This window comes from Silurus meridionalis, chromosome 8 (genome assembly GCF_014805685.1).
Source record: "Silurus meridionalis isolate SWU-2019-XX chromosome 8, ASM1480568v1, whole genome shotgun sequence".
Taxonomy (NCBI): Eukaryota; Metazoa; Chordata; class Actinopteri; order Siluriformes; family Siluridae; genus Silurus; species Silurus meridionalis.
Window position 1 is genome coordinate 8,442,808 of NC_060891.1, and position 13,298 is coordinate 8,456,105.

The window sequence follows — 13,298 nt, forward strand, 5'->3', positions numbered from 1 at the left end:
TAGAGCAACATCAAAAGGTATTTTAACTGGTGCCTTGATATACATAAACCCTTTAAAGAAATTTTCCCACCACTCTACTCTCATACCTGTGAGATCCTTCTTCAGCTTCCGCATGTCTTTGAAGAGGTCATCAAACTTGACTTGAGCAGCAAGGAAGAAGTCCTGAGGTTCGGGCAGAGGGAAAATACTTTTATCCGTTCCTGCATCCTGCGGCGAACAACAGAACACATACTTCAGATGCAAAACTGCAGACGATACATCAACGACAATTCAGGACTTGTCAGTAGTTCTTACCTTATCTATGTTTCGTAGGTAGTATAACACCACATAATCCACCAGACTGATGCGACTGTCCTGTGAATGGCAATAAGGGGTTAGGAGAGAGCTGTGCACTTCAAACAAAATTGATATTGCCTGTATGTGGTTAGAATGTCTTAACTAAACCAAATAAGAATATACACATGAGATTACATGGGGTTGATTTGTAGCATGGTGCTTTCTACTTTCTTTATTTCTATTGTTTAATGTTTTTTACCCTTTTAAACAAATTACAACTGTTTTATTCAAATGCTTCTTTAAAAAAAACTATACACAGTATCACAAGCCTTATTTAAAAATTACTATATGTTCATGTCTAGTTACAAGCTGCCTTGATATAGAGGATTAATACTGCATAATCAAACAATTTATATTTAATTAGCCATTTGGCAAAAGCCATTCGGAATTATATCACTGGCAGCATAGCCTCTTCATGTTTCAGTGAGGATGAGTAGAACTACCCTGCTTTTGACATCTTTCAACTTGGGCAGTATTTCTAAGCCAAAGCCGTCAGCCTGCCCTCTGGTCCTGTTCCCTCCATTCATATAATTCCCGAAGGCCAGAACAAGACCTATCACTTCTTTAATATTGTCGCTGTTCAAGAGACCCTGCAGGGTCACACAAAGACACAGACATATTACGGGTAAATCGTAAAAAGAAGCTAATTTACAAACAGGTTTTTTTTTTTTAATAATCACATAAATACAGCAATTTACATTTCAGCAATGAAGTGTGGCGCCAATGTCTGGACGTACCTTACACACTCTAGAGATGATCTCCACTTTACTATGGATGGATGATATGGAGTCAAGAAACATAGCCTGGAATATGATGCAGTGAGCTCGACCGGCAAAATCTGGAATCTGAGCCAGTTCATAAAGGAATCTTTGAAAAAAAAGGGGAGGAAAATTACATAAAATCCACAAGGACTAGCACATAAGTTACCATTTTTTCAGTTTGCATGCAAACTGGAGATGTCATGGAAGACCTGGTTTTCAACACAAACTGCAAAATCTGGATGCAACTAAGAGCTATTAAGTGTGATTTACTTAAGAACCAAAGCTATGAGTGTCATAGGCTCATTTTCAATGTAAATAGCATACTGCTGGAATCAATAACTCAGAACCTCAGAGTGAAACAAGTTAAACACTCCTAAGTCATTTTCCTGAACATGGCTGTATTTGGAGTAAGGTTTAGCTTAGATTCTTATATATGTTAGTCCAAAAACCTTCAAATCTTCTAAGAAGAAATTTGAACAGTTCATAGCTGTATATGCAGCTTAATATTTCAAATATTGTCATAACTAATATATAACTAAATTATTACAAAACAATTTCTTCATTTAAATAGTTTCAAAGATTTTTAAATCCTGTTATTTTATAATGATGCTTTATTAATGTTTGCATTACACAAACAAACTTCAGGAATCAATTTAAATAATATAAAAAAAAAAAAAACACCCATTAAAAAGACATACTGTTCAGGCTTATCCAAAAGTTTGAATTCATCTTCTTTTGAGTTTGCGCAATGTTTTTTGATCTTCTCCAGCTCATCATTTTGAGCCCTCTGTAATTAAAACCAAACAATTACTGATTAGCTTAACATTAGGACAACTTCTAATGTTAAGCTAATAATAACAAAAATAACAATAAAAACCTTAGAAAAAGAGTCAAGGTAAGGAGTAGCAGAGCCATCAATGTGTTACTCTGGCACAATATTGAAACTAAATGTGTTATTATAATTGCCATTAACTACAGTAAGAAATGAAAAAAATTAACCCAAATGTTTGCTATGAAATTACTCACATTTTCATATAAAGCTTCAATTGTCTCCAAATCCACTATGGAGTTGTCCACTCTAAGAACCGCTGCAACAATAAATCGATTTATTAAAAAACACCCACATATATATATATATATATATATATATATATATATATATATATATATATATATATATATGAACATTTCTGAACATGAGTGCTGGTTCCTACCTGGATTTATCACATAGCATTTTATATTCTATACTTCATATTTTTACACATTAGAATAATGCATGATGTAACACTGTATATCGTTAGATGTCAAAATCCCAATAAAGACAAACATTAAAGTAGATAGTTCTTAAACATGAATAGTAATGATAGTGATATGATTTACAGTTTTTTTCTTTGTTTTATAATGGCTGACATTGATGCATTGACTACACAATTACCTTAGTGCTCTAATGTTCTAGTCACATAATAAAACATAAAGTTTAGAAATAAACCACAGATCTGCTGCACCACCACACATTCAGAAATTAAAATGTATTATTTTCTTCTTTGCACATATAAAATTTTTGTAAATCTCACTGAATGTTTTTAATTTTCTCTTTTATATTTCATCATTACCACTGTAGAAAGAGAACATAACATACTGCCTGGTGGTGGACCACATACATTTTCACTAGATCACCAGAGTGCAGTACAGTGAACAACAATGAAAACATTTGGTCAAATATGATATGTATCAGTAATATATTTTTATTGCTGACAGGTTACTGGGGCAGCGGTGCCATGGCCGAGCACCAGTCTGTGAACTATTTTTTCACTCCGGTCAATTTACACCAGTTCTTCACACTTCCGTTTGGCTTGTTCGGGGCCCCAGCGATGTTTCAATGTCTCATGAAGTGAATTCCCCAACCCCATAAAGGGTAGGCATCACCTCAGAGCGAGTTAGGTGACCTTAAGGCAGGCAGAACCCAAAAAAGTGAGCAATTGGGCGGGAGGAAGTATGGTAAATGGGTTTCCACTTGGGTCATGAGCAGGTGTGTCCCCAAAATGAAAAGACAGTGGCGATTGCAGCCTGTCTGAGACCCAAGACCAAAAAGAAACTATTACCAGATGTTTGTACCTAAGTATTCGGCCAGCCTGCTGACTATAAAGGGAACGTCAGATCCGGTCCAGTGGACTGAGTCGTGCAAGCAGGCTTTGTCTTATGTAAAAGCTGCACTCTGAGGTGGACCACTTTAACATTCTCCTAACTTCTTTTTTCCTTTGTCTTGCAGACAGAAGTGTCAGACAGAGGGCTGGGGGTTGTGTTGTCCCAGGTGGTGGAGGGGAGGAGCACCCGGTGCTGTACAGTAGCCGTAAGTTGTCGGTGTGGAAAAGCCGGTACAGCACCATAGAGAAGAAGTACCTTGCCATCAAGTGGGCGGTCCTTACTCTCCGACACTATCTGTTGGGATGTGCCTTCACTCTCTGTTCGGACCATGCCCTGCTCCAGTGTCTTCATCACATGAAAGATACCAACGCGCGGACCAATCGGTGGTATCTGGCACTGACCGGGGGCACAGCTGGCCGTGGGCGATTTCCTCTCACGCCAGGGGGGGTGGAGTCGGTTGCATTCCGGTTGGCTCCCCGGCCTGAGTTGGGTGGTCGGGGTATGTGGCAGCGGGGGCATGGTCAAGCGCTGGTGAATGAAGGGCAAGGCCAGGGGACACAAGTGGAAAGAGTCACACACTTGTTGGGAATGTGTCTAATCAGTGTTCTCTCTTGCAGTGAGCAGATAAAAAGAGTGAGAGAAGGATGCTAGTGAGAAAGAGACACAGAGAAACGTGTGTGTGTGTGTGTGTGTGTGTGTGTGTGTGTGTGTGTTTGTGCATGCACGCATGCATGCATGAGCGAAAGTGACAACAATCTATAAATGAACCTGATTCCATTTAAACTGGTTGCCACACCACTGTTCTGCCTTCCCCTGAACCGCTCGCTCTCCCGACAGTTAACACTTAATTATTGTGTACTACACCATTTTTAACACAGTATTGCAACAAATTATGGTATATGCAGTATTGGTTCTACAGAATTATGCATTATAAGAAAAACTTAAAAAACTTGTACTCAATTCAACATTTTAAATGTGTTTTTCACTCTTCTTACTCTTTTATGGATTTCACTAATATAGTGTAAATAGTTAAACACTTTTTGAGTTCTCTGTATTAGTTCATCTTAAACTTAATCACAATGTTCAGTTTATCAGTCATTAGTCAAGATTCATTATGAGCTATTATAAAAAAAATCAGAATGTGAACCTGTGTAAAGCTGTAAAAGTATGCGTTCTGTGCTTTATTATACATTAAAAGTAGGGAGATGACATGTTAACATTTGGTATTAGACATGGTAGGGTAGAACTCATCTTTCTCTCATAGTTTTTTACACAACTACACACACACACACACACACACACACACACACACACACACACACACACACACACACACAAGCATAGTGGATAAAGCCTCTAGGCCATAGGTCACAACCAAAGCCTGTAATTGTTTAAAACTCAAGACCCACACAGGGAGAACTACCACAGCTCTTTAATGATCAATATTGCTTGAGAAGAGAAGAGAAGAGAAGAGAAGAGATTTTCCCTTCTGATTTGCAGATGTCAATACCCTCCAAATAACACTACAGCTATTTGCTTTCCCCTGCTGAGAAAAGATATTGACAGTTTCACTGACATATACAGCAGTTGTGGATCAGGTTTTTATCCGTTGATTCCTTGTTTAGTCACACAATGATGAAGGCTATGTGTGTTTGATGAAGGGGTGTAGAGGAGCACATGTTCTGGAAATTTCTTAACACCTATAGATCAAAGGCAATCAGCTACTGCCACCTTAATTGAGGGGCCAGTGTGTGAGTGTTTGAGCGAGCTAATATCAGTACCTAAATACACCTAGTATCTACTATCAAGCACAAAATTAGTTTAGGCATACATATAAGAATGTTTCTGTACCTGAATTCTATGCCTGTTTCCCTCTGATTTACGGATGTACACTATACCACGCTAGCATCTTCAACATGTCTATAAGTCTTTGTTTTACCGTGATGCTTTCCCAAAAACTTACATTAAAGATTTATGTGTATGTACAGTATCTCACAAAACTTTATACACCCCTCACGTTTCAGCAACCATTTTAGTATAAAACTTGGATATATTTTAGAGTAGTCAGTGTGCAGTTTGTATAGCATTATAGATTTACTGTCCTCTGAAAATAACTCAACATACAGCCATTAATGTCTAAATAGCTGGCAACAAAAGTGAGTACATCCTAAGTGATAACAGTTGTACGTAATTTTACCATGCATAGCCACATGTCCTATTCATCATCTTCATGTTTTTGCCTGCTTGACAGGACCATACAAAAGTATGTATCTTGTATTAGAGCAGTTAAAATGTGGTGCTTTAAATACAATTCTCTCATATTGACCACTGGATGTTCTATATGCAACCTAATGGTAAAGAATTCTCTATGCATTTTAGAATTAGAATCGTTGCTCTCCACACAGACGTCCTAGGCTATGAGAGGTTTGGTAACACCCTGAAACTGAGTTACAGTACAGTGGCCAGGGTCATACAGAGGTTTTCTAAAATGGGTTCCACTCAGAACAGACCACACAAGGGTCCATCAAAGAATTTAAAGATATGCAGAATCTAGCTTAAAAAAACAGATGCATTAATGCTGCCAGCATTGCGCTAGAGGTTGTAGAAGCAGAAGCTTGTCAGTGCTCAGACCATATGCCGTTCACTGCAACAAGTGATTTTACATGGCCATCAGCCCAAACAGTTTGCTGAAGAACATGTCTAAGTTCCAGGTCTCCTGGTTCCAGTAAGATAAACTTGTTTGGCTCAGATGGTGTCCAGCATGTGTGGTGATGCCCTGGTGAGGAGTACCAAGAAAATTGTCTTGCCTACAGTCAAGCATGGTGGTGGTAGCATCATGGTCTGGGGCTGCATAAATGCTGCTGGTACTGGGGAGCTGCAGTTCATTGAGGGAAACATGGATTCCAACATGTACTGTGACATTGGCAGAATGGCAGTTTTCCACCATAATAATGATCCCAAACACACGCCAAGATGACAATTACCTTGCTGAGGAAGCTGAAGGTGAAGGTGATTGAGTGGCCAAGAATGTCTGTGGGACATCTTCAAGAGGAGGTGGAAAAACTCCATAATGTTATTACAGAGGAGTGCAAGACGATCCCAGCAACAACCTGTTGCAGCTCTGGTGAATTCCATGAGCACGAGGATTAAAGCAGTGCTAGATAACAATGGTGCTCACACAAAATACTGACACTTTGGACACAGTTTTGACATGTTCACTTCAGGTTTTACTCACATTTGTATTGTCTTTTTTGACAATAATGGCTGCATGCTGAGAGAACAGTAAATTCAGTTCTCAGAGGACAGTAAATATGTAGTGCCATACTAGTATATATATATATATATATATATATATATATATATATATATATATATATATATATATATATATATATATACAGTGGAACCCGGTTATGTCGCCGGCCTAGGGGACGCCAAAAAGCGTAGAGATAATTGATGATCGAGATAAACGAAAACCAATATGGCGGCAATATATTAACGTGCTTGAAATGTCTTAATGTACATGATGTGCATTATTAAATGAGAATGTGCATGCACGTGTTTTTGGAGGTTTTTATACACAACAGCGTTGCCGCGATTTGTTTGATTGGTCATGCGGATCGAGATAACCTGTGATGCAGATAAGGAGGCGGAACCCGAAGTAAACGCAAACAAAGTTTATTGAGAATACTCAGGAGATAAACCAGTAATATCCAGTGGTGCGCTCCGGGAGTGCGGTCCACGAAGTTTTTTGAAAGCAGAGACAGTTAGTGTAGAGCATCCACGGATTTGCGCTTTCCATGGCGCTGACTAGTGGATTCTCTACACGAACTGGCGAGCTCGTCGCAGTCATGTTGATCACACACAACAGACTCTCATTCACTCACTCATCCGTGTGTGATCAGCATGACTGCGACGAGCTCGCCCGCACGGGAGAATTCGGCCGCCGAAAGGGGGTGTGGCAGGGGATTCCTGACATAACCGACGTTAAGTCCCCCCTTGTGCTCAAGATATTAGGGTTCGGCGACATAAAAAAATCGACATAACCGATTAAAAAATGCTAAGACAAAGCGAGAATTTGCCGGTTCCACTTCAAAAACGTCGACTTAATATGGTTGGCGAGTTAACCGAGGTCGAGATAAGTGGGTTCGACTCATACATATATATATATATATATATATATATATATATATATATATATATATATATATATATATATATAAGGCAATCATATATAGGCAATCATTTTGTCCTTTGTCTTATTTTCTTCCTACACCTTCACCTATACCCACTGTCCATTACTCTTAGTCAAATAGAAAGTTAGATATAAGAAATAAGAAATATCTATAAAAATAGATTAGTTTCCATTATCTTAAAAGCATATATTAATGGATAAACCCTTACCTGCACTGTGTCTCTCACTTACTTAACAACCCACAGACACACACACAAACATTACATTCGAATGACACCAGTGCTTACCAAAAATGCTAGAATTTCCTAACAAAAAAAAAAGGCTGACAAAGTAAATCAAAAGACATCAGTGAAAAATGGGAGAAAATAACAGTTGTGCATTGCTTACATATTCCCCTGCTAATAATAATTGACCCATCTGTAAGTTATCAAGTTTGAAAGAAGGATTTAGGTGAATTGCTGTCCAATTAAATGCGGGGAAGCATTTAAGCAAAACAGGAAATGTTTGCACAGGTTGTGCAGAGGAGTGCTGTTCTCACCTTGCTGAATGTCCTTCATCTCCAGATGAAGGCTGGATATTAGGATCCCCACTGCTTGGGAACGTTTCCCATCTAATAACTTGATGATCTGAAAAGAAAACAAATATTTGAAAAACTTCAATTTATTTTTTTATTCATTTAAAACTATCGATTATAAAATGGCATCTATTTATATCCACACCTGTGGATATGGATACACAAAAAATTATAAGCAACATACTTATAGTCACTAAACTAATACATTCTAATTTTATAACCTCAAAAATATAATCCCTGAAAAGCTGCTTTGTATTAAGTCAAAGATCTAGTAAAATGGTCTTACATATATATATAGCTCAAAATGTTCCACATGATAAAATATAGAGAGATTAAGATAATAATAATAAAATAATAATAATGAAAATCAATAAAAAACAGCTTCAAAATAGGTCTTTAAATACTAGAAAATGTTCTGTTTGTCAAAAGCTATAAGATTCCACCTGGCCTCTTAAGGTTTCTATTACATTATGTCAGAAACTATTTTCTAGTGTAGAAATATTGGTCATTAGTCAAAGCTAGAAACCTAAAAATATCAGCATTTTCTGTGAATTCTGGCTATGATAGATTTTTTGCTTCAATGAGTATAATTCATAATTGATCTCAAATAAAGAGCACCGTTTTCCCCAATCCTGCTTACATATTATGCTTTTGTACTTGATACCAATATATTCTCATTCAATCAGTTGCTTTCAAAAATATATCGAAGCTAGTACAGTATTTTAAGCAAATATGCCCTGACCAGGCAGTTACTAGGTATGATTTCTTTTCTGACTGCTCACTGCCCACAGTAACATAAAAACCTCTAATTTTCCTTGTTGGGATCCTAGTCCTAAACCATACCTCTAAGTCTTACCCAGATGCCACATAACTGATTCAGGCAAGACTTCTTTAAAATAATATATGATTAAAATATATGTGTAATCATTCAACCATATCAGACTTTAAAGCGTAAATACAGCAGCATATTTCATTAAAAATAAAACAGCAAAAAAATCTTTCATTTTGTAATATAGTCAAAATTAGGATGTAGTTGGGAATAAACAAAGAAAAAAATAGAATGATGAAAGAAATTCTTTTGGCTCTGGGCAAGCAGGCTAACATTTATAACAAACTATAAATTTGCACGGTTTTTATTTGTCCCTACACATGGTCACAATTACATATGAGTGAATATCCTCATAAAGGACAAAACAGTTTTTGGCAAGTTAAAGCCCCACTTTTAAAGTTATTGTCTCAGACTTATTCATTAGGTAGCCATTGAACAGTCTTACAGGTAGTGAGCTAGCAAGGCGTTCAGTGGGAATCAGCAAGAGGGGTCTTTAAAGTGAGTATTGCATTACAGCCAGCAAAGTGGGCATGCTGCTCCTGCATTCATTATTAATGTCACCAGGGATCTACACTGGCCTCCCCACCCAGAGACACTGCAAAAGTGGGAGCACCTCTCTTAACACCTCTAATGAACTAAAGTGTTAAAGCTAACCAACCTTATAAATCATGTGTTGTGGTATGACTGAGTGACGCTAGTGCTCACCAGGTCTAATACATTAAGCACTGTGGTAAAATAGCAGAGCTTGAATATGACTAATAGATAAGAATCTATGGAACGCAAATGAATTCCACAGCAGAAAAGTCAGCAATTATATCAAAATATCTAACTATGAAAGTAGCAGGTTGCTGATTGCATAGGATTAAGAAACATATAAGGGTTTTACATTTAATATTTAATTTTCTAAAGATATGATCTATTTAACTGTTCTACTTATTTCAGCATAATTTAATGAATCTCTTCATTCCTTCCATCCTTTATTCATTCACTCGCTTAAAAATGTGGAAAGTCAGTGTTTTCTCCCTTTAAGAGGAATTCATGAAGCTGGACATAAAACGGTAAAGAATCCATAGCTCTTGCATCCTGTGCTAACTCTAGTTTATTTTTATACCCTGCCATTGTTGTGTTTGTTTTCAAGTTTCGGGTCTGTCACTTAATTTGTTCCTGAAGGAACTCAGATTTTATGTTCTATCTTCCACACGTAAAAAGGGTGTGTACCAAACCGAAAGCCCTGTAGCGAAGAATTTCAGTACGAATACATGTACCGATACACTTCTAACTGACGTGCACCTTGTTGAAACATTAAGCAACAAGCATAAGGATGTATACATATATACTGTAACCCATATTGCCATATTGAACCATGTGCTTCATTTCATGATTCAGCTGATCAAGTCAAAATCTAAATGAAAATCATGTAAAATGTTTGACTTTTGCAACACTTATGTAGACTTTTTCTTTATACAAACTGTGAAGATTACTAATACTAAACACCATCAACACCATTTAGCAAATATTGAGGCCAAAATTCTTAAGACTAACATACCAACTAAAATAACACAATAACTGAAAAGTTCTGCCAGAGAGCATCTTGACACAGAACCACTGGCTGAATATCATGAACCCACTCTCAGGCGTCAAAACTATCCTAAAATGACTGCTCAGTAAACATGAGGTGATAGTGCCCGTAAATTATGACAGAACGTGTGAGTCAGAACCAATTAAAACGTCTGTTTGTTTGACCAGCATTATCATTAAACAAACGGTGTATTAAATGTGATTCATCTAGTGACTAGAACTGCTGTGTAAAGTTTATGTATTAAGGCTACATATGCTAAGCCCTCTACTATGACAAGAAAGGAATTAGATTAGGACACAATTTACATAATGCATCATTGTTTTTTTAACAATACTCAGCAAAGCAAGAAAAATGTGCTAAAAAAAACAAGGTTTTAAGTCTCATCAAAGGCTGTGTTCATGCCTTTGACACAAGTAAAGCCACATGCCTGCAATTAGGTTGAGTCCAGTGGGTTGAGGTGACAGAGACTTCCTTTACTTCATGTCATCTCCCTTTCTTTCATATGATAATGAAGAGAAAGAGAGAAGGCCTTAGGAATATGCACGACGTGTAATGGGACACATGAAACTAATTAGTTTTCCCCTTCCCCTTTACACAACTACCTCATTTAGTTGTGTAGAAAGATGAGGTACTTGTTTCAGTTAAAAAAAATGTGAGGAAACATTCAATATTTGCATTGTTGTTGGGATACCTAAGATACCAAAAAAACCACAAGGACAAACCCAACGTTCATAATGATCAGAATATAGTTTCCACCAAAAAAAAGGCCTTAAACCCTCAAGCAAGAGACCCGGACCCAATCTGGCAACACTTTGAGAGCTGGTAATGCACACAAGCACTGTCATCACTCTTTGCTAATGTATTCATGAAAGAGGATGCCAATGCACAAAACCCCATTGCAGTCCACTACATTGTTCCTCAGTTCTTCCCATTGATCCAATCCTGACACACCTGACTGCTATCTACTATTGGCTTTTTTCCCCCTATACTGCAGTGTAAGGATGGGCAATGCAGGAAACAGACAAGGAGCCATGTCTGTCTGTCTGAGTCAGCCACCCCCTCCTTCTGAAATTTCTCCACTCTTTCACCCTGAAATCTTTTGTTTTCCGGTCACCATCATTTCTTGGAAGGATGACGAAGGGAAACTATTTATACCTTGAAGCATAAACAATTGAAAATAAAAAAAAAGATGGAGATGTAAACGTGCTACTTTTGTTTAGCTGACCTTTTGGAAATTGCTTGGTCTTGCCAAGAACATCCTCACCAATGTTCATCTGTCACTTTTATCTGACACAGTGTTAAAGCTTGATAATGGTCCTTACTTATTACTTTCCAAAGTTTGTTTTTGAATATAATTGAGTTCAATGAACTTTAAATATTAAAAATTAAGCTAGAGAAGTTATGCTCAGAGATTTTTTCAATCATATGATATTTTCCATTTGTTGTTCCTTGAGAGGTTGCTAACACACAAAAGAGCAAAAGGCATACCAAACAGAAACTTCCTGATAATTTCCAAAAATGTTGCTTAGCATTTTGAGCATATAATAAACTGCATAGACATGTTGCATTTACAGTAAATATGGTACAGATTTATGCTATATTATACCACTACAGAGAGCAAATTTACATAACACTGCTGCAACCTTGCTGTAAAAAAAGCAAGATTATTGGCAAAAACAGTGGAATATATACAATATGTTAAAGCAAACAAACTAGTGATGAGTGATGAGGTGTTAGCCTTGCAGTGTGTAGAGATTCTAGGAAACAGACAGCTGAAAAGACCACAGAGTGTCTGAAATCAAATTGAGCCAATTGAGGCCACCTCTGAGGCCAGAGTGAACAGACGTGCACATATTGGCGACTTGGTGCCCCAACTGATTGATCAAAAGGAGAATGTGTATGGATCTTAAGCAGGACTAGACAGGGCCAGCTAAGCTGTCTGGATGCCAGGCAAAGTGCTGACTTGTTAAATGGGACATCATTGTCAGTGTTGGAGCCAAAATCTTTTCAAACCAGTCTAAACCTTTACAATCTTTTAGGAGGTGTGCTGATTGGGACAGATATAACATGCTGCATACTGTGTGCATGCAGGTCTACTAGGGCCAGCAAGGACTTCTTTTTGGGCCTGAATTCTATCAGAATCACTGACTTAGGTTTTAATATATTTTTGTCCATCAATATGTATTCATTTATTCCTAATAGTCTGTTCTCTTCACCATAGCCTTTCTCTCAAAGATTTAGGAGCCACATCACTGAGTGCCTGTTTATGTTGGAGTTTCTATAAAATCAGATTCCAGCTGATTTTTTCAGCAGAATTCAGATTAGATTAGTTGCTGTAAGGCCAGCACTGTGAGCATTGTGTTTTTTTTGTGTAAACTCTACGTTGCTTGAACACATTGGCATTTTCTCATTCTTTGATTGAATGGTCAGAGCATGCTACTCAGAGATATCAAACTGCAACTGCGGCAAATTTCACAAGATAAAATATATTTGTGCGGATTGAATAACTTTTCTCATTCCGATTTGGTTGACAGAGGAAAATAAATTGATTTGGTCACAAATACTTGCAAAGACAAGACATACTTTTCAAGAAAAACATCATGGAAATCATGAGAAAAGGTCAGCCAAAATAGTTCAAAACAGTTGTTAAGTTTTTTTATGAACTATTTCTACTTTTGCATTTTCTTTGCTGTTGCATAAAGTTGCATAAAAACATACAGTTTACCTTAAGTTCAAATCCCTGGTAATGCGTGGAAAAACGCCAAATAATACAGAAAACCTGGGTAATTTTATAGGGTTAATAATCGGCCAAAGATGATTTGTGTTTATTGGGTTTCTTGCTTTAGTAATGGCATTCATTCTGGCTGTATGAGATTCCT

At 37.3% G+C, this 13,298-nt stretch overlaps 1 protein-coding gene across 2 annotated transcripts in view; it reads right to left on the reverse strand.

Annotated features, from left to right (window-relative positions):
• LOC124390391 (formin-like) overlaps window positions 1–13,298 on the reverse strand; it is an 87,942-nt gene that overhangs the window by 26,964 nt on the left and 47,680 nt on the right. For both annotated transcript variants that reach the window (XM_046856296.1, XM_046856295.1), the window contains 7 exons: window positions 7,976–8,063; window positions 2,124–2,185; window positions 1,796–1,884; window positions 1,074–1,203; window positions 780–926; window positions 295–354; window positions 87–207 (listed from right to left, as the gene is read on the reverse strand). In XM_046856296.1, coding sequence (XP_046712252.1) covers window positions 87–207; window positions 295–354; window positions 780–926; window positions 1,074–1,203; window positions 1,796–1,884; window positions 2,124–2,185; window positions 7,976–8,063 — 697 coding nt within the window. The remainder of the gene's footprint in view (window positions 1–86; window positions 208–294; window positions 355–779; window positions 927–1,073; window positions 1,204–1,795; window positions 1,885–2,123; window positions 2,186–7,975; window positions 8,064–13,298) is intronic.